At 36.2% G+C, this 22,550-nt stretch overlaps 1 protein-coding gene across 8 annotated transcripts in view; it reads left to right on the top strand.

Annotated features, from left to right (window-relative positions):
• The window catches only part of CASK (calcium/calmodulin dependent serine protein kinase), a 186,843-nt gene that overhangs the window by 146,456 nt on the left and 17,837 nt on the right, over positions 1–22,550 (top strand). For 5 of the 8 annotated variants that reach the window (XM_014876767.2, XM_088160393.1, XM_088160388.1 and 2 more), the window contains 8 exons: positions 3,629–3,706; positions 5,028–5,108; positions 9,527–9,715; positions 10,221–10,299; positions 12,595–12,680; positions 13,725–13,793; positions 19,278–19,346; positions 20,725–20,760. In XM_014876767.2, the coding sequence (XP_014732253.1) occupies positions 3,629–3,706; positions 5,028–5,108; positions 9,527–9,715; positions 10,221–10,299; positions 12,595–12,680; positions 13,725–13,793; positions 19,278–19,346; positions 20,725–20,760 (687 nt within the window). The remainder of the gene's footprint in view (positions 1–3,628; positions 3,707–5,027; positions 5,109–9,526; positions 9,716–10,220; positions 10,300–12,594; positions 12,681–13,724; positions 13,794–19,277; positions 19,347–20,724; positions 20,761–22,550) is intronic. The other 3 variants (XM_014876769.2, XM_088160390.1, XM_088160391.1) reach the window with 1 other exon arrangement.

Here is a 22,550-nt window from a genome sequence, read left to right as displayed (position 1 = left end):
AAAGGAATTTCTGCACATCTGAAAAACTAGTCAGAAGAGAAGAGTTTGTTGTTTTGTCTCGCCTGCCTGATTGTGGATTAGGCTTTGGGCTGTCTGCTTTAAATATCAGAAGAGACGAGCTCCCTTTGTACAGGCAGAAGACAAAAAGTCTGGACACTGCAAAAGCTGGTCAACTGATAGCAACTCGTGGGTATTCTCTTCATAGCTTTTGTGTTCTAGCATACAAAATTTAAATCAAAACTTGTGTTTTTGATAAGTAGTACTATTCTGTTTATTAGCTGTATTGTCAATATATGTTTGTTATATCAAGTTTTGTTAGTAGATCAGTTGGGATTGTTAATCTTGTCTAGAGCAAGCTCTCAATTTCAATTGTCTTTCTAGGAAATGCATAATAACTGATGCTGAGGAGGAAGACTGAGGTGCAAAGTATTCAAAAGTCTGGAAATGGAAAGTTACATATGCTGTGGCATTTTACTTTTTTTAATTATTATAAGTTTTTAATTTATATGTTTATGCTTATTGCTGAGTGAAATTGTTGGAGGTTGGGTTCCTGGGCTGAGGGGGCAAAGTTATTTGCGAAAATAGAGACTCTCAGCAAAAAGAAAGCCCATGATTAGGGCACACATTTTATATTGCTGTAAGTCTGTTGGTGTTGCATAGAAAAGCTTTCTGTAGAGGACAGTGAAGAATGAGCCAGTTCATTCTGCTCTACAAGAAGCCACCTTAGGTATGGTCCCTGTAGGACTTAGATTTGCAGGGCTGCTGGAAGGGGACAGCATTGTGAACAGGATGTGTTTCTGTGATAAAATGTTGTAGCTAACTGCACCAAGTAATGTGTTCTGTACCACAGGGAGCATACAGAGCCTGGCTGTAAGTGTAATTAATGTTCCCTTTAATCTATGATGTGTGCAAACAGGTTTCATTCAAAGTTTTCTTCTACACTTCGTAAAACACTGATGTAAAGGTGTGTTAGATTCTTACATCCAAGGGAGCAAATGTTCTTTTTAATGTATCTGATTGAAACCTCTACATTCAAATGCTTTCATAAATTAATTATGTAAGCTGTGAATTCCTTAATTCTAAATTGCTTTTGCTACAGGCAGTATTTAAGTGCAAAAATATTGAAAAGTATTGCAAAACCAGTCTTTTTTAAAGATTCTGCTTCACCAGTTCTAGTGCATTAATGCACATTATAAGCTTTGCTCCTCTTGCAAAAAATCTCTGATGAACTAACTTGGAGTATTTAATTTCAAAATGAGATCTCCTTGTGCCAGTAAATCTGCCAAATCCACATCCTTTCTCTGGGTGAGGCCATGTTCTAACTCCACAATGAATAGATCTCTTGCCTTGGGTAATATATCATCCTTAAACATTAGTGCAAATAAGAAAGGTTTTCTTTTAAGTGCTGTCAGAGTTCCTCCTAATAGTTTGGTGCTTTCAAAGCAAACCTCAGTGAGCAGAAGTCCTGGAAGATGAAATTTAAGTGCCATTTCTCAGCATGAAGGCACTGTGGAAAAACAAATGCACCCTTGTTTAGTCTGAACTTTGCCTTGATTTTTTTTTCTAGACATTCTTTGAGGAACTTTGCTCCCTAATTTTCTTTTTGCCTCCTTCCTAATCTCAGAAGATAACTCTTCCATGTTGGTAGGGAAAAAATTGTTTCTGTAAACTGCTGGTTGTTTTGGGTCACAGTAACGAGGGAAATCAGCAGCTTCAGTGACTTTGCTTTTCAACCATTGCTAGAAACAACTAATAAAAATATTTTCAAGGTAACTTTTCTGTAATTTTTCTGTAATTTCATTACTCTTAAAAAGGGAAAAGACATTTAGTAATATTAATGGTGGGTATCGTGCATTTTCTGCTGTGCTTTGGTTCAGTACCCAGTGCTCAGTGCAGTTTCTTAACAGGCATAGAAGGGTGTACATTTGTAATTTGCAGCTGCTGGAGTTTGGGTAGATTTTGTTAATTTATTTAAAAGATAAAATAAATAATTGTGTACACAAATAAAATATCTCCTGAACTGCAAGCTAGTAGAAAGCTTTTATCTCAAAGTGGTCAAGGCTGCTTGAATTCTGGAGTTTAGTGGTGTTTTGGCAGCACCAGGTGAAGTTGTTGCATTGGAAGAAACTGATTTAGCTTGACTTTCCTACTTGTCTTTCCCCAAGAGAGTGGTGTAACTGTCCTGCAGGGAATGTTCTTTGGAAGTGACACTGTTTGCTGCTTTTGTGCTTATTTGTGTATGGGCTTGAAATATTCAACATGTTTGTTAAATTGTTAACCCAGGAAAGTGATGGTGATGTTGGATTGCATTTGTGGCAGTTTATATATCCTCTAAAACTGAATGGTATTTCATGTCATGTGAGAAAGAGAAGAGGGCAGTTCTGTGTCCTGGCAAGATTCCCTTTTTCAAACATCCAAGGCCATTCTAAGCCAAACAGTGGAGCTGAGAACTTCCCAGAGGAAGCTCCTGAGCACTGAGCAGCCTAAATGCTGCTTTCTTGTCACCTCCTCCTTGGCAATGTTAGGATTTGCTGAAGGTTTTAGAGTCACCTTTGTATCTTGAATGGTTTTTTACATCCAGTATTTTGAATTTCGTTAAATTTTCAAGTATTTCCGAAGTTGAGAGATTACCCAACTTCCCTGGGCAACTTGTTGCAGTGTTTCACCACCCTTGTGATAAAAATGTCTCTAATTCCCTAAAAATGTTATTTGTGCCTTTTTTCTGTCTTATATAGCAAAGAAATAGTCTAACATAATTAGAAAATAATTACAGGCATGACCATCTTTATATCACTTGAAATGTAAGTGAAAAGGTTTGGTTTGAAAATACTGCTTATTACAGTACCTGTTTAGGTATACATTTATTCCTTTAAAAGATGCACAGTCTGTTAGGCTTGTATGAAAAAGAGCCTGTAATTTCTTACCTCTAATTTGAAACTTGAAGAAGGGTCTTCCTTCCATTATGCTTTGCATAATTAAATGGTTTTTTAAAGGGTTTTTAAAAAATTAACGTGGAAGGTTTGCAATAGCCTGTTTAAATAAAATGACATTCTTCTGTCTAACAGAAAATCCTAGTAAAATAAGGTTACCCTTTCTTATGAGTACTTATTCTTAGAAGGTTTGTTTTTCTGTTCTCAGAGTATTTGGCTTTTGTAATGTTCTGTCTTCAAGAGCATTTTCCCATATTCCAAGGCTTATTTAAATTACTGTCCAGAATGTTTGATGGTTTGATTTATTGAGAAAAGTGAGATATGCGGTTAACTTGATTTTACAGCAGAATGTTTGATTTATAGCATTTATTCAAGATTCATAGGCTCACTTCTAGTAGAAGAATATGATTTCTGTAAATCTGTGGCAAAAGCATGGGAGGCTTGCAGAAGCCCTTAACCTCTTGAACTTTCCCATGTCATCCTATGAACTCTGAATCTATGGCACTGTTCAAATCAGGAAATGTTTAAAAATGAAAAGCCAAAACCCTAGGCTGATAGATTTCATATACAGAACATCTGTGGGTTTTGCAGTTTAACAATCAGCCTAATCCTTCTAACATAAGCAGGCTATTGTAAACACTCATTAATTTATATAAAATAGCATATGATTTCAGTAGTTTGTTTTCTTGTTATTTCAGCTTTATGACAAAATAAACACAAAATCTTCACCACAAATCAGGAATCCTCCAAGTGATGCTGTACAGAGAGCCAAAGAGGTAATGACTTTAAAATGTTTTTTTTTTTTTACTTTGAAAGGTTGATTATATTTAAACTGTAACTTATTTTTCTTCATTAAGATGTGTATTCTGGCTTATTATCTGAATTATTTCTGGAATGCTACCATTGTTTACTCAAGTTATGTAACAAGTTCCATAAACTTGCAAAATTACATTATCTGTGTAAGGATTATGAATATTACTCAGTTTAATCATTTAAGCTTTTCTTCAACAATAGTGGTGTTAGAAGGAACACTCCTGCAGGGTAATTTCAGTATCATTCCTGTTCAGATTATTTATCTGCAGCAGAAATCTGCTTATAAAATTTAGTCACAAAAAGAACTATTTTGAAGTATCAGCTTTTTTAATTGAAAAAACTCAAAGTATATAATAGATAGGTGTAAGAAGAACAGACTTGGAAATGCAATGAAGATGGCCCACTGAAACCCAAGATAGACACAGATGTTCTTAATTCTTACACCTTGAAAATAGTATGTCATTTGCTTATTTATGGCCAGTACTAAAACACCCAAACCCGTTATATTATGTATAATCAGTAAAAATCTGTGCAGTTGTTAGGGGTTACATCATAGGAAAACACTGTTTATAGTACTGTTGAGGAAGGAGGACTTCAAAACTCTACATAATAACTAAAGTCACACTGATAGATGCATTCATGTCCTATGCTGCAAAATTTGCTGTCAGTTAATCCTGGGGGGTTGCTTCCAGAAGCAAAATACTCTGCTTTCATTGTCCAAATAGCTGCATGTGAAAATTAAAGTGTAAGAATCAAGTTGCAAGCAAATGAATTACAGCTTCTTTACTCCTCCTTCCCCAAGGATAAAGTGGCTCAGATTTTATAAAATCTGAAGCTTGGAGGTAGGGTAGCAGATGGCCCACCTAGAATTGGTTTTATGAGTGTTTTTAATTCTGCATTTTAACCAATTGTTTTATTAAATTGAGACCATGTGTGAAAGCAGCAACTGGTGGAGGTTTTGTGTGTCACCTGCTAGCACTCCATTCCTGTCCCCATACATTTCACTGTTGGAGGAATGCTGTCAGTTGGGAGGAAAAAAAAAAAGAAAAATGCCCCAAAACCTGTTTCCTTCAAACTTCTGCTTTAATCTCTTTTAGAGAGAACATTGGAACAAAGTTTTTTATTCTTTTGGGGCGGCTGGGTGGGGGCACACTCTTTCCTGTGTCAAAAATATTGGTTTGTATAATCATTTGGGGATACTCTGACTGAGCAGTGAGGGGTTTCATTTCTTCAACAGCTTTAAAAGAAAGTTACACTGGGGCATTTATCCTGTTTATTTTGCAGGTATTGGAAGAAATTTCATGTTACCCCGAGAACAATGATGCAAAGGAGCTAAAGCGTATTTTAACACAACCTCATTTCATGGTAAGCAGATCCTCTTGTTTGGGCTATTTCATAAATTTTATTTTATATTCTTTATGTTCGAAAAGTTCAGTAAATTCTTAAAATCTGCAAGTGATAGAACTGCATACAATTCGCCAATTAATAATTATTTCTAACCTGCTGCTCTGGGAAAAGAATTAGTATTGCTGCTATTTGTCCTCATTACTGTGCTGAGAACTGTCAGTAGTTTGGAGTCATGTAATTATGGAGCAGCTTCACTGTGTTTTTGGAGGTCTGTGTTGCACGTGGAAAGAAGAATGAATCTTTTTGGATGTCCATAGATAGAGCTGGAATCCTCCTTTTTCTTTTTCCAAAGGTCTTCTTAGGATAAAGGTGTGTGAATTCATTGCAAAATCAGTGTTTATTTAATATTATTTTACAATAACTCATTGTTTGTACAGTCAATTGAGTTTGTGTTACATATCAACACTTACTGTGTCTGTTTCCCAAATCTGATTTGAGGGCAAAAATTGTCCTAAATTCAGGGATGTTACTGCTTTGTAACTTGGTTCAAGTTGCTGAAGTCCACTAATTTGAAGGATTTATTTTGTTTATGCTGTAGGTGAAGTTCATAAATTGAGAAATAAACATGTTTGCTTTAATCTGCTACACACTATTGTCAGCTTAAAATCATGAATCTGACTTTCCCTAACATGAGGATTATGTGCAGGGGGCTTTGTGGAATTTGCTCACCTGAAAGCTGAATTATTGTAAGTCTGAAGGATAAACATAAAAAAGAAAGAGTGAGCTGAAACCAACCTCCTGTTCAGGTATAAGATGAAATCTGGGTAGCTGCATGTCCTTAGTGTGTTCTTTTCATGGCCCCTGTAGCCTTGGCTACATTTTTTTTGTACTTTGAATCAGATCAGAAGTGTGTTTTTAAAGTGGATCTCCTGATTGCCCCTTAACAGTGTTTGGTTTGTATCACATAAGGGTCTCAGAACATGCAAAACAACTTTTTTCAGATGAAATGAAACTGAAATGTGTGCCAGGAGCCAGGGCAATCCAGCACCTGATGGACACTCTGTCCACAGGGCGAGTTGGAAGCTATTCAGTAGAAAAAACTCCTGCAATGTGTCCAGTGTGTACAGCAGGTCCTGACTAATCCAATTGTTTTACTTTTTCATTCATTCATATTTCACTGCACTAATTGCTAATGCAGACATGGACTTCTTGTGCCCTTTCAGCACTCTGATGTTTTTCCCTGGAGATGGTTCCTATCCCATCCCATCCCATCCCAAAGTTTGTAAGAGTTCTGATTCAACATTTAACAGGAGCACTTGCTTGAAATAGACCATAAAACAAGGTGGAATGGTCCTCAGCCATATTGTAAGAAAGATTTTTAAAAAACCTTTCTCTGATACTCAGCTTCATTTGGAATCTGACAGGTTAATTTGATTTACTTTGTGTGTAATTACCCCACAGTGTTGCTAAAACATTAAGCACTGTGGAGAAGGAACATTCTTTAAGTATAAATTATTTTCAGAGTAGGCATCAATAAAAGTGATTGTGGTATATAGAAATTTCATGTATCAAATCAAGTGAGAGGAAAATTGAATTGAAAATCCTCTTTTTTAGATATCTCTGTTCCCTGATACTCTCATAAATCTAAAACCATTTATCAGAATTCTTTTGCTGCAAATCTATGAGAAGTATTTTTCATAAGGAATAAGCTGCAATTCCATAACAAGTACTTTTGATGAGGAGTAATTTCAGCAAGTGAGTCTGTGGTATCCCAGGCTAAATTGCCAGTTGGTGAAGTCCCATTATCCCTTTTCCCCATCTTTCATCCTCTCCCTCGTAGTTCTGCCATTCATCTAGAACTGCACTTTAATGTTGCACTGGGCTGAACTAGTAGGAAATTGCTCCAAAAAAAATTCTCAACTAACCATTTAATAAAAAGAATGTAGGATAACAGGGATGCTGCCAGAGCCAGAATGAGCAGGGGAACAGAAATAGTTCATATTAGGGAGGAATGTAAAGTAGCAATCAAACCAGCATAAGTTGGTGTGGATCCACTCCTGCAGGTAGCACAGAGTCTCCAGATGCCAAAGGGACAACTCCATCCTCTCCATCACTCCCACTCCTGCTCCAGATGCACCTTTATGGGATAAAATTATTCTTACATATGTTGCATTCTGCTGAACTTCCCTTCAGAGTGAAAGCCTTTGTATTTTAAAGGAAACTCTTAGGAAAAGGAATAATTGTATAAAACAATATTGTCAGCCCACACTCCATGTGTTTGCCAGGTGTTACAGACCAATACTCTGGTTATTAATTCAGTAATCAACAGGGTGTAATAAGTAGGAGTGTGCATTAACACCTGTATGATAATGGACTATTTTAGTTTGGTTTTTTTTTTAATCTAATGTGTATCCCTAGTCAGAAGAAAAAAGAGTACAATCTGTCTTGTTTAGTTAATCACAGTGTTAGTGGGTTAAACTGTGTGCAGGCCTTTATAAAACCAAAGCCAATAAAATGTGTTTGTAACAGATCTTCAAGGTGTTCTGTTCTAATTTTTTTTTGCCCTCATGTGCCTTATGGCTACAGAAAGAAATGATCAGTTTATTCTGTGCATGTTTGACATTGTAATTTAAAGAAATATATGTAAATTTTGCATGAAGGTCTTTCAATATATAATTAATTTAAGAATTCTTAAAGCTTTGTCAAGTACCTCATTTATTTTGTATGTACACGTTTCAAAGAGCTTTTATTCCATTACACCACTTTCAGTAGATTTTCAAATATGCTTGTTTTATATGTAAAAGATTCTGTTATAGAAGTTCAGCATGTTGGAGCAATTGAAATATTTGCTAAAAGACTTTTGCTTAATGGCATATTGAAGTTTTATCCATCATCATATGTTTTCCTATGCTGTTCTGCAGACAGTGATCCTGCAGTGCAGTAGAAAGCAGTTGTTCTCATTAAACTAATTTTTAGCAGAATTATCATGTTCTGCAAAGAAAAACAGGAAAAAACCACTATCAAAATTAGTGGAAATGCCTGAAAACAGGCATATTTAAGTAAGGTCCAATAGGAATATTTTTATTAAATGTTTTCAATATTAAATTGAGCTTGCTGTACTTTAATGTATTTCTGAATTAGTGTTAATTTTTGTGAACATATTTGGAAGTCATTTAGTATAATTATAGACCTTTAAAAATGCTGGAAGTGCCATATTTTAACCTCATATAAGGTGAATATTATTGTTAAAAATAATATAAAGGAGGGCAATTATTTGATGTGATAAAAATATAAGGATCTGTATTACGTAAGAAATGTAATATTAAAGCATGGAGAGTGTAACAGCTACAGGCAGGGGCACAGAATCAAGGTCGTTGTGTCCAACCATTAACCTACACTGGAGTAACCACACATAAATGGACACACAAATAAATCAAATTTTAATTAAATATTGTTAAAGTGATTTAACTTCCTTATGTGGTCCGGGTCTCTAATATAAAATGTTGCTTCAATAGTGCAGACTAATGCAGAAGAATTAATGCAAGTTTGAGCTTAGTAGTTGACAAAATAAGATGAAAAATTGGAAATGCAGATGCAGCTTAGTATTTAAAAAGAGCATGTGTGTAGATGGATGTGAAACACTGGAAAAAGGGGGGGAATGTGGGCAGAGCACTGTTCAGGGAATTTTTTTCCACCATTATAGTGCTGACTTCCCAGCTATAGTTTCAAATCAGTTTGAGAAATGGGAACCTAAAGTGTTTAAGAAATCACCTTTTATCACATGGTACACTTTAGAAGTGCTGCTGAAGTAGCCAGTGAAAGCTAATGAAGCAGTATTTTAGCAGTTTGTTGGTTTGCAGTCTTAATTTTTGTCAAGCATTGTCAACTCAGGGTGGTGGGTCCAGGTTCTAGGGAAGGGGGAGAGTATGAAAAATTATGATAGTAAACAACAACAAAAAAAAAAACAGTATTTCCTTCGTTCAGTCAGTATTGATCCAGTCTGCCTTTATTAGAGTGAAGTACCATGGGATCTATCTGAGTAGCTTTCCATTTTACTGGAGTAATTATTATAGAGAGGTTTGCAGAGAAAGGCAGGTCCCGGATTCTCTGTGTGTGCTGGAGGAGATGGATTCACTCTGACACCCTGCAGGTGTTGAGAGGGTGAGGAGAAGGGAGGCAGCACCATCCTCACAGAATACCTACAGTAAAAATCACATTAACTCATGCAGGTTTTAGAGTCTCAGAGCGTGTGTGCAGGCGTTTGCAGTCTGAAAGTTTATTTTCGACTCTTTCAAGGGAAAAGTTCTTCAGTGGGAAATGGGGCACAAATTCTTTGAGTTTCCTTGACTTTCTAAAAAGCTTAAAACCACCCGGAGCGAGCGAGGGACGCTGCAGATGATGGCCACCTGACCTTTTGTTGCCGTGCTCTCCTCCAGGCCTTACTTCAAACTCACGATGTAGTGGCACATGAAGTTTACAGTGACGAAGCTCTGAGAGTTACCCCTCCTCCCACCTCTCCCTACCTGAACGGGGACTCCCCCGAGAGCGCCAACGGCGACATGGACATGGAGAACGTCACGCGCGTCCGCCTGGTGCAGTTCCAGAAGAACACAGATGAGCCCATGGTATGCAGGGAAAGTCACTATTCCCCTGGGCTCTGTGCTGCTGGAGACCAGTATTGTCACGATTTTAGTTTCCTCACTTGGAGGTGGGGGTGTCAGTTAACAGGAATAGTTCAGCAGGCACTGTAGATATTTATCCTCCTTGAAATGCTCTGTGTGCACTCTCGCTGCTGCTGTGCCACTAGGGCTGGGTTTGTATAAAACCAACCGTGTAGTAGCTGTAGCAAATTAGTTCTTAAACCCAACTGGAGTCCTTGCACTTCAGTATAAAATCACTCTTTTAACAAACTAGATCTTTATATACTCACACGTTGAAGTATTGCATCCTCACTTAAAAATAGTATCTGGTTTTATTGCTCATCTTTAAGTGAGTGACAAAGACTTTCTTTTAATCCTAAAATTTATATCCTGCCTTCAAGCTTTCAGGAAACATGACTATTCTTTACCACTCAAGAATCACAGTGCTTAAAGTTCTATTTTAAAAGTATAAACATTTCTTTTTCTCTAGGGAATCACTTTAAAAATGAATGAGCTGAACCACTGCATTGTGGCAAGAATTATGCACGGAGGAATGATTCACCGGCAAGGTAATCACATCTCATGAAGAGTTTTGTCTTCAAACGGTTATTTTAGATCCTTTTGTACAAACTGTGTACATTCTTTTGTTTTTGGTTGCTGCTATTCCATAGCATTGTTTCTCTGTGCCTGCATGGGCTCCTGTTAACTGCTTTAGTTATTGTCCAGTTGCAGATGTCTGCCAGTGCTTTGAGGTGAGGGCCCACTGTGTTTCATTTAGGTCTTAATTAGAATACTTAATATCTTATTACTGAGTATAGCTCAGCAAGAGATGGAAACACCAATAACTTCTGTAGCTGTACTTACTTAATCCTCTGTTAAAAAAAAAAAATCCTTACACAAGTAGCGGTACTTTCCCTTGCAAAAATGAAAGAGCTTTGTCCACACAGTTACTGAGGATCTTTATATTTTTGGTGTTGAGAATCAAAAAAATGGGATTTGAAATAAAAATATTACCTGTGCCTAGATTCTAAATCTTTATTTCAATTTTAACTACCTTAACAAATCCTGTAAACATGTTTTTTTTTCCTCATCCCCAATCTTCTCCTTTTTGTCATTTTGTGTGTTCAGATCAGGTGTCCAGAAGTAACTGGGTTTTGTCCTGCTTTAAACACATGAACTTCCCTACCAGTTTGTTGGCTACGAGTTTGGATTACAGCCATGAAAGGGCTCCTTTAGTTTTTTTCAGATTGCCATCTTTTTCTTTTGATGAAAACAAAAATTTTCCTAATTTTTCAGATCTAAGTTCCATCTAGCCTACTGTTCTATTTCAAAGGAAACTAGGAACAGGTAATTGGGAAGACAAAACATATATTCACTTGGTCTCACTGATATGGTAAAATCCGTCAGGAAGCAGGAAAAACTAAAGTTTTAATACAAGCAAAGATGCAATTCATAGAGAATTCTGTAGGCCTTTGGAGGACCTTCTGAATTGAAATTTATTTGGCTTCTAAAAATGTTTTTTAAAAGGAGACTGCTCTAAGATTCACAGGAAAAAGGTTTTCTTCCAACTGTGCTTAGGTAGTGGTGATACTCTGCACATACTGCTTCACACGACTGTGTTCCATAACGGGGCTAATAAAACTTTTAAAACCTGCTAAAACTAGGTAAAATGTCCAACTGTGCCCATTAAAACTCTTCTTTTTAATTATACACTGTGTTTTATTTCTAAAGATTTGGGAAATTTAACCTATTCTCTGTGTGCTTCATCTAGCTAAGGTAGTGCTTCTTCACTAGGTATAGCTTAAAGATGAGCTGTACTTCAGTGTTTCTGTAGTATGGTCATCTTTTTTTTAATGCTTCTAATCCTGTTAGTGCTCTAGGTGCCTCTTAGCTTCACTGCTTCATTCAGCATACCTGTATTTAGAATATTTTTACTGAATAAAACAACACAAGTGTAATTTGACAGTGATCTCAAGCACCATCTTTGAATCCTGTTGGTAGGGTCTGTGCCTTGTATTGGTTTTGGGACATTTTTTTCTGCTGTCTCTTTTTGCTGCATGGAAAACTGCCAGGCAACATCAGCATTGTCTGGATAATAAATCTACTGTGAGGGATACAGGAACTGTATAATTTCAGTTATAAACACAAACTCTGCAATTCCAGTCACAAAATGGTAGCTGCTGTGAAGTTGCCTCCTGTCTGTAGGTCAGCTCTGTCTAGTCCTGGTGATTGAAATTGTTCTTATTCCAAAGGTGGCAGAGTTGAAATGGGAAGAAAGGCTTTTAAAGATTCCATTTACTTACACCTTCCAGAGCATTCAGTAAAAATGAAACACCAGTGTCAGTCATTAAAAATTTTCTGGTTTTTGGCCAAATGTCTATTCTTTATTCCCAATTTTTATCTATACTTCTCCTTACAGTCATGAACATAACAATATTCACTTCTGTCAGAATGAGAGAAATGGGAAATGCTGCAGAAAAGGGGATTTTATTTGATACAAGGATGTTACTGAATCTGATTCTCAGTCTAATATATAATTCCATCAGTTTAAGGTTTTGAATAATATTAAAGAATCTTTATACCATTCCAGGCCATATGGTGTTTTTGATGCAATTTTATTGTTTAATAACAAAAACATGTTTTTCCCATTTACTTAGAGAATGCCTGTGCATCTCTTGCTGTGTATTCACTGCTCTCTGAAAGACAGATTTCTTGCTAATACAAAGTCCTTTTCTGAATCTTGCAAAAAAAATATTTTAATGTTGTTTTATGTTTATGCCTTTGTATGAATATTAGTGCTGTTATAATTAGTTCAGTTTGTAGGAACATGTCCTGAAGTGATTGTGTATTTGTTAACTCTGCAGGTACGCTACATGTAGGGGATGAAATCAGAGAAATAAATGGAATCAGTGTGGCAAATCAAACTGTAGAACAACTGCAAAAAATGCTTGTAAGTGCCTGAAGTCTTCCTCATGTCCTCTAGAAAGTACCTGTTTATTTAGTCAAAACTTTTGTTTAATTGTGTTCTAACTTCCCCTTTTTCTTGTGTTCTTGATAGACTACATGTCCATGCAACAAAAAGTTCTTTCAATTTATAATTGTCGAGCTCACAGTTACTGATGTTACAAATTTTAAAAAACATTGCTTTGAGCTCAGACACTCTGTCTTTTTCCAGGAAAACTCCACGTTTGACCTTGCTAGTAGAGTGTGTTTGATATTTCCATAACACTTGTTAATTTTTCTGCATACAACCCTAACCTTGAGATCTTGGATGGTATCATTAATCCTTGATAAGTTTAAAGGGAAATAGCATTTTTTGGGATCACAGTAAGCCAGCCAAAGAGAGAAAGGGGGGAAACTCTGAGATCTCTTGAAGTGATCTGTTCACATTTCTGCCCAGATCAAGTCCTGCAGTTGTCAGCCATGTGGTATTCAAAAATATTCAGATTGCCGTTTAAGAAAATACATTGTCACAATCTGCTGCTGTTCTGGAGTTACTACTTGTTATAAATATTCTTATACAATAGTAAATGCAAAGTAGCAGACCCCATGTTCTGTTTTGATGAAAGACTATTTTTGACATTCCTGCCTTTGGTAAAATGCAGCTTTCCAGAAACTGAACACAGTTTTGCTATTTAATGTGAATGATGAAAGGGAAGAAAATGCCACTTTGGTAAAAAGACTGTAGATAACAAGAATATATCTACAAAGAAAAGGTTGACATGGAAGAAACCTACACATCTCTAAATCTCTCACATTAAAATACAATTCTGGATTCTAGGCATTCAAAATCTGGTCAGGTGAACAAACTGGTAATGCATGTTAATCCTTTAAATTAATAAGGACAATTTAAATGTTTGTTCATAGGTGATATGACAAATTATCCATAGCATTTCAGCTTTTCCTACTTGGACTGTGATGTTTTCCTTTCAAACATTAACAATCTGGAGATTTTTTCTTCAGTGTTAGTCTCGAAGTGCTTCTTTTTTCACAGAGGGAAATGCGTGGAAGTATTACCTTCAAGATAGTGCCAAGTTATCGCACGCAGTCTTCATCCTGTGAGGTAATGAATTTAATGACCCATCCCCTTTCCTCCTCAGTCCTGTAACTAACTGCCTGCTGATGGCTGAATGTTACTGCTTTCTGGGAAATTGTTTCTGCCTGTCCTGTTAGATCACGCACACCAATTTTACAACAAAGATAACGGAACACGAGTAGGTCCCATCTACCTACTCAGCCCTGCCTTCATATTCATCTCATCAGCACCTTAACTAACTCTTTACAGCCTATTAAAGAAAAAAAAATAGGAAAGGGGATCCTCAACTTATGCATTTAGGAAGCCCCTTTAAAATATGACCATTTAAACTCATATTTCAGGAAGTCTATTAAAGTTCCTAAGCTGAGGAACGATCCTCCTCATTTTTATGTTTTAAATATTACGTTACTGCTTTGGGCTGTTAAGGGTTAATTGAAAAACCTGTTTCTGTATAACCCTGTTGAGGTAAATTTGTGATGGTCGTGTGTAACAGTTACATGTGGCTTAATATTCTGTTTCCCTGAAAAAGTGGTCTTTGTCACTGCAGAAGAATAAACAGATTTCCAGTTGTTGCTGAACTAGAAACTTGGTATTACGGCTTTTGCACAGCAACATTTAATTCCCTTCTGCTCACCAAGTTACATTCCAGATTGCAGCTGAAGGGAATTAAATTGTAGAAAATGGCTACTTGAGAGCCACTGTTGAGTGTGAGCCTACAGATGGCATTTGCAGCGTGCAGATGATGCCAATCTCTCGGTGCCACATGCTGAACTGCGCTAACAGCTCCCGAATTGGAGCTCCCCGAGTGAAATCACAACCCCTGCTGAAGTCAAGCACCTTATCTTAATTAGAGCTGTGATTTCACCCTAATTGTTCTTGTGTCTCAGCAGATGCTAGAATACACAGAAACTGCTATTGTGGTTGTCAGAACAATCTGTTTTGCAAGGGAAAAAAATGACTGCTTGTTGGTTGCCTTCGGTACTTCTAGTAGAATTCAACAGAAACTAAAATGCTTTAGAGGTAGAAGGTTTGACAGATTTTCACCTATGAGGCCAATTTTCTTAAAATAAATATGAAACCAAAAGTTTTTCATGAAATGCAAAGGCTTTTTAAAAAATTACAATATGCTAACAAGTTCGTGTATTGAATTCTGTGCTGCAAGGAGGAGTGATAATAAAAGATACCTCACTTCCCAATATTGAAATACAGAAACTGGTGAAACTGCGGACTTGCTGGGAAGATGATTATTTGGAAAAACTCAGCATACAGCTTTAAATAAATACTATTAGTTGTCATTTTAGTATTAGCAGTCATCCTTTAGCTTTGTGTCCTTAGGCTTTTCATGACTATTTACTTCATAGAAGAATGGAAAATACACTCTTACTTTCCTTTGGAAAAAAAATGGCTAAACTAGAAATGTGTGATCAAAGAGAAAAAGAAACTATGTCTAATTATCCCACTTTGTAGCATTTAGCATTCATTTAGTCAGAGATGGATCAGTCCTTTCTACCTGCTCAGCCACACTAAGACTTTGGCTTGATTTTCATCAGTTATGGGTGTACACAAAAACCCTGCTGTTTTTAAATCATCCTGATAAAGCATCACTAATCCTTTGGTACACTTAGAATTTTTTTCACAGAATTTTTCAGGAAGGTGATTCAGATGAGGAATCAAATTGTTAACCATTGATAAAGGCAAAAAATCAGTGTTGACTGACATTGCTCACACAGAAATCTTGCTTCTCATGCCCTCCAGCAGGATAAATAGAGATATTTTGTCTTCACCAGTATAATCTTCCTAGTTAAGGTATCTTTTGGCAACATTTCAGTCTATATTTATGTTTGGTTTCCCCCCTCCTTCAGTCATGGACTGAATGGTTCTCATGTAGTGTAGCTTTATGAGAAGAGGAATATGAAATAGAATTGAGGACTGGGGGGCTTTGATGCTCCTACCAGGATCACATCACTGAATTGCAAAACATCTTATTAATCTTGAATAAGAAAAAACTACGTATTAGTAAAATCAGGCATGATGTGCCTTTTATTTACAGTCTTAAGCCATCACAAAGGTGAGGGGGTCATGGAATTTTTTTTTTAATAACTGGGATTTGAATTTCACTTGCCATATTTGTCTTCTTTTATAGTCATTTAAAATAAATATTATTTTCTAAATATTGAGCCATTTCTGCATATATAGGGAAGTCTTTTTCCTACACTGTGTAATTCAGGGGTTTGAAAACTAGACTGTTTTCAAAATCTCAGCTGAATAATTTCAGGTTTCTTAGGCATTTTTGGCTTTTCCTGCACCCATGCCTTCTATTCAGCCACCAGACCTATTTCACGGAGCAGACCTTGCTTGAAGACATAATACTTTTGAATTCCCTTGTGTAAAAATTGGATCATCTGATCTGATGTGAGGTGACCTGTTTAGTCACTGGTGTGGCAAATGACCTGAGTTAACACAGATATTTAGATAACAAGGGGCCAGGGTGTTGTTTTCTTCATCAGATACCAAGAAAATTGCAGGTTTACATAAACATGAGCTTAAGTAACTATTGCAACACATCCTTCTTATGGCTGATGGCTGTGTACACTGTTTATGTGTTTCAGTTTTAACCCAGTGAGTAAGCATTTTGCTTTGGCTACATTTGCATTCTTACTTTGTACTGACACAACACCCCACGTAACTTTTTATAGTGTCAAATGCATGAGAATGGTAAGAGAAGTACTTTTTTTTTTTAAACAAAAAAATCCTTATAAACATTCTTTATGTTTCAGATTACCTTTGTGAAACTCTTTAAGTTGTTTCATTAAAAAGAAAAGCCTTTATACATAAGAGATTTTAAAAGCCTGATGGCAATCACAGATTTTTTTTTCCCCTTCTCTTCCATGGTTTCCATTAGTGCTCAAACATAAGGAGTTTTAATTGTCTTAAACGTTTTTATAATTTGTATTAAAAATACTGACAGAAGTGTTCCTTGAGCAAGACAGAAATGTAGAAGTATTTTCAGAATTTTGGAAAGTCTGTTTTTGTTGGAGGTTTTGGTTTTGTTGGTTTTCTTGTTTGGTTGGGTATTTTTTAATATCTGTCAACAATGTCGTTGATCCAGCTGTTTTTATCAGTATCTAATTTGATCAGGTCATATTTATTAGACATCATTGAGTTCTTCTATATAGGTTTGCATCTCAAATGCATTGATTTATCACTCATAAACCACACCTGAAGACAAGCAATCAACAGCAAACTGGGTTTGCCATCGTTTGGAAATAATTGTGTTTGTTTCCTCTAAGGCTCTGGCTCTGTGGTTCTTCAGCTGAGCAGTGATGACCTCAAAGATTCCTGTGCTCTTTTTGTCATGGGGCTGGAGAAGGCTGGGAAGTCCAGGCAGTCAAGTTCACTAAAATAGAATGAAACAAACCTTTCTGCATTACTCAGAATCATTGGATCCTCCAAGTGTTTTTCTGCCCCTATTCCCAGGAAAAGTAGGGCTTTTACTGATTTACTGGAGAAACAAACTCACAACCAAAACTGAAGTTTTCCAGGCCAGTCCTAAGCAGTCCTGTTATTCTACAAGGATCTCTTTGCTCATTGATTTGTCTCATTAGATTGTTTATGATACAGTTTTTCTCCTAACTTTTGAGTCTGGTATTTTTTTGAAAAAAAGACCTGTCCCTAGAAAATTAAAAATCTAAATGCCTTTGAAATTGTGACAGAACAGAACAGCCTAATTATGTAAAAGTCATACATAAAATTATGTCTCTTGACTAACTTGTTAGATCATTTCTGACAGTACTGAAATCACCAATAGCACTGAAAATGTATATTTTCCTCAGTATGTAATGATGAACATTTGCTTTGAATAATATGCTGCCTTGTGTTGAGAATTGTTGGAGGAATACAAATCAAAACATTCTCAAACCAAGAAAATTTCCTTCAAAGGCAGAATCCTTCAAGACAGTCCAGAAATAGTGGCATTCTCTAAACCTGTTTTTCTCCAAAAGATTTGGTGCTTGCGTCAGTTTCCAAAGCTTTCCCTTGCTAAACCATCACTGACAACAGATTATAACAAACTATATTAAAAAAAAAAAAAAGTTAAAATTGTATTTTCACCTCTTGAAAGTGAGAAAATAGCAGAGACAGAATTGCACAGCAAGCACAAAATCACTTTATAAAGCAAGAAAGTCACAACTCTTTTGAAAAAAGTTCTGGTTACAATTTGATAAAGGTGATGCTGATAATCCACACACAAAAGAAAAAATGGGAATACTGATTCCTTTAGGCTTTTCATTTTTTAATATTTTTTTCAGTAATGAATGGTTCATTTGCTCTCATTTGAATATTTTAAACTTGTTGTGCTGGAGTGATTTTTTAATTAGAATTAGAGCTGATTTCCCTCACTCCATTACACATTGCAAATACTTGAGGGAGGCAAGTTTTGTTCTTATGTATGTGACATTAATCCCTGATTAATGTTGCATGAACAGATTAGCTCCAGGTTTTTAATTATTCACAAAAGGTACTTGTATTGATAAATATGACAGGGTTAAGTTTGTTTGCTTAGAATTTTAGCCCTTTTTCTCTGCTGTCCTTGATGTTACACAAAGTGACTAGACACTCCTAAGCTGACCTTTGATGTGGAATATTTTATTCCAGAATTCCTTTGAAGGCAAAAGGATTTTTTAAATTTATTTTTTACAATGTATGAGTGGATTATTTTATTTCCAGAAGAGATGGCTCAATTATCTGACCTCATGGGATTAAGCACTGTACAGTCAAAATGGCATGTGAAAAAAAAAACCAATCATAAATTCCAGTTATCGTTCCTGTAGAAATTTCCCAGTGTGTGCCCTGTGTCTGTTCTCTCTGCACTGAAGTGTAGAGCCACACTGGCAGTCTGCGTCAAGGAAATTGCCTTTTTTAAATGCTATGTTTTAGCAAGGTTTGGTACTTTCAAGCCCATAGAAATGTTGGAGGAAAAGCCTCAGTGTGCTGTAAAATGGATGAGAAGGGAGGAGAGAAAATGTAGCTTTCTCCTGAGCCTCAGTGTTGGTGAGGCACCGCAGGGAGATGCATCTTGCTGAGTAGAGACTGATCAACACTGACATCCACCACACAGCTGAAAAATACTCAGAAACATCTTTAGAACAGGATATGGGCCTCACTCTATTCCAGGTACTGTTCAAGTGTAACTTTCAGGTACTTTAACCAAGGCTGGTGTATGGCTGAGGGCTGGTAGCCTTGTCAGCCACGTTGAGATCTCAGAAGCCCCAGCTATTAAAAATCTGAAGGCAACATAAAAATAGTTAGCACCTCAGATAAATCAAAATGTCAAAGCTGAATCTTAAGCTGTGGAAAAGCTTTTCAGATTTACAGAGTTGGTAGTGTGGAAGCTTTCACAAATGAAGCAGCTAAGCAAATGGTTCTAAGGCTGTGGATGTAACTGTTCTTTGAAATTTATCTGTGTTCCTGTGCTAGTGTTGTGTTGTTAATGAACCTTGTGTCTTATTTCAGAGAGATTCCCCCTCTACATCCAGACAGTCCCCCGCTAATGGTCATAGCAGCACTAACAATTCTGTTTCGGTAAGATTTCCAGTTCCACACAGAGAAAGTGTCAAAGTTTTGTTGGTGCTCATCTGCCATTACTGTTATACTTATTGTGTGGTCAGTGGAAAATTTTGTCCTGCTGAGAGAACCCAGGTTATTGCATACGTAACTCCCCGTTTTCTTTTTTTTTTTTTTATTTTAAAGGGCTTTTTCCAACATATTCTTCTCATTAAAAGCCATACAGTGAATTAAATGTTAATAACTGTACTGTGACACTTCAGTCATCCTTAAATCATTGTCAGCACTTTCCTCAAAACTGAGCAGAGGTTTAAAGTGAAAGTTTTTATTTCCATCCTGAACTTTGGAAGCAGAGTTTGAAGGAAGAGTTAACTGTGCAGTTGGTATCCCAAGACATTTTAGATTTTTTTTTTTTTTAAGTTTTGTGTTTTGAGAGCCCTCTGGAGCGTGTACTGGTTTCCGCTATCTGAGTTAAGGAATTGGTGTGCTCTCTGCTGTCGTGGTACGTGCACATACTGTGTGAAACATGAGCCTTGCCTGGATATGGAAAGCAAAAGGAAGTGGCTTTAAACTGCACTACAAACCAAGCTATTACCATCACATCTTTAACACAAAGTACTTCTGTTTTGTATGTATTCAGGTAGAAAGGTGCTGTCGATCTCCTGTTCTTCCTAAATAACATTAATGTTAAAATTCATGTTGTTTATCATTTTTTGTTGTTTGGACCAATGTAGTAGCTGCACACAAGTTTCTTCAGTGAGTGCTGTCAATATCATGAGTTCATGGGACTAGCTAAAAAACAACCAAAAAAAAGCAAAACCAAATAACTATTTCTTTAACTATTAATAAAAGTTGCAACTTAGATATGATTTGCCACAAGGTAAAGTGCTTATTAATTAGTAGAATTTAAAATAATTGTGTGAATGAAAAATTTAAGACATTTTTGTGAATTAAATTTATAACATAAAAGTAGTTGTAATCTTAATTCTCAGCACAATTGATCACATTATACATTTTTAATCATAGGGATTTTTAATATTTATAATAGCCTCTCTATTTTAAAAGCAAAACTTGATACTTAAGTGGAAAAGGCATTCACATAAAGAGCCTCTTTCACTTGGTGGTGCTTTTGTGTTGAAGATGCTGAATTATTTATTAAAAAGCACATTCTTTATCTGCTTAAACTTTTTACCTGCTTTCTTCAGCTTGCTGCTAAACAGCCTGGGTTGGACTTTTCTTTAAGAAAAAAGCTATTTTAAAAATGGGTCAATGCTTTATACTTTTGTCTAACTTACCATTTTATTGTAATGTAGTATGAATCACTAACAAACAGTGTTATGTACCCTTAAAAAGTAAAATGAAAATTTTCTTCTCCTGGGTTGACTTTATTCTGCAGGACTTGCCATCGACAACACAACCAAAAGGAAGACAGGTGAATAGTTACCCTCCATGGCAGTTTTTGTAAACTTAGCTGCTAGCAAACATCCCTGCTTACCTTTTCCCACCTCATATTCTGTATGTGCTGAACTAAAACATTTAAGCTTGGAAAATTTGTTCCATTTTTTTTTTTCATTTTCCTTTTTAACTCATTCGTTTGTGGCTAATTCAAAATAGCTTTTTTTTTTCATGTGTCCACACGTGTGAGAGTTACAAAGTCATTGTGAATTTAACTGGAGATGTTGATTTAGTTCAGAATGCATTAATAGACTTCCTGTTATGCAGTGACTTGTGCAGGTTTTATTCCTAGAGGAAAGCTCAAATTTCTGTTTTAGCTGGAATGGAGACAAGTAGGGCAGGTGTCTAAAACTCTAAAATACTGTGCTAATGAAGATTGTAAAGCTTGAGTATATCTGAAACTAATTATTAACATTAACAAAGTTTTTCAAAGAAAAACATTAATGACAGTTTCTGTTAAGGTCTTATAAATCTGAAGATGGTCTCTTAAAATTCCAGTCCTAGGTCCCATATTCAATAACCTCCCTTAACTTTGTTACCTTGGCCTGGTGGTTGTGCAGGTTGGCACAGACCAAGGAAAGATCTTCCCTCTCCAAAAATTCCAAGAAAGCACATGGGGCTCCTCAGAGGATTCCCTGTCTTTCTCTTTACAATTTTAAGAATTTTTGTTCTTTCACTGCAGCCTCCAAATGAACACACACTGACAAGTGACTCGTGATTCATCTCCAGTAACTGCTCCAGTTATTTATAATCTTTCCAGAATCTACCTCTTGAGTTTTCAACCATGTACTCAGCCTCCTTCTCTACCAGGAAGTTTTATAATAGCTCTTGCAATTCCATTCAAGAAGTCATCAGCTGCATTAACTCTTGTCTTTGAGAATCTTTTTATACTGCTGTGTGGTTGACTTGGCTGGAACTTCTATTACAAGAATGATTTGCTCTCACTTCACTTCTCATTTTTAAAGCTTCCTGTAGTTCTTTCAACTTCCCATTTTCTTCTGAAGCTGCCTGAATGTAAACCTGGAAAGGCTCCATGAAACACCTTCCAGACATTTATATTAGATTTTCATTTGCTCCTCATAGGGTTTTTCCCCAAGGATAAGACACTTTGTTCAAGGCAATATCAAAATAATGGTGTTTCTCTTACACCATTTATAATTGCCTTATTTTTTCAATTTTTACCTGATTTTTTCTCATTGAACCAGAATATATTTCTTGTCATCCTGGAAAACAGTGAGGGCTTGGCTGATAGATACATTTTTATGTGTAAGGAGGTCTGTAATGTTCCATGAGCTGCCAGTATATGGTGGATAATGGCCCAAACTGGAGCAGGGACTTGAAAAGCAGGGGAAGTTTCTAGATAATAAAAATATTGCTGATGTTTCTAGACCTGTATGAATAAGCTTCAGGTAAAACAAGGGTTTGGCTTAATAATGATAACTTCATGGGAAACAAATTACTAAATAAACATAATTGGTTTCAAAATATCCTATTTCTCAAGTAATTAAAAGACGTTGGGTTGCTTTTTTAAATTCAATGCACAGCAGAGCAAGGGTCAGATTTAATGTATTGAAAGTTGAGTTCTGTAGTGGTATTGTCATCTGATACTCTCACTGCAAACCAATAAAAATACGTCTGCTACAAGATAAAAGTGATTAGCCATTTTAAGTTAATTTATTCATATGTGGAGGTGCAGATTGGATTACTTTTTTAAGTGCCATGAATACTGCTACCACTGCATAGTTACAGCTATTATTGGAGCAGAAT

This window comes from Sturnus vulgaris, chromosome 2 (genome assembly GCF_052056855.1).
Source record: "Sturnus vulgaris isolate bStuVul1 chromosome 2, bStuVul1.hap1, whole genome shotgun sequence".
Classification (NCBI taxonomy): Eukaryota; Metazoa; Chordata; class Aves; order Passeriformes; family Sturnidae; genus Sturnus; species Sturnus vulgaris.
Note: the sequence above shows the minus strand (reverse complement) of the source record. Positions and strands in the feature narration are given on the sequence as shown.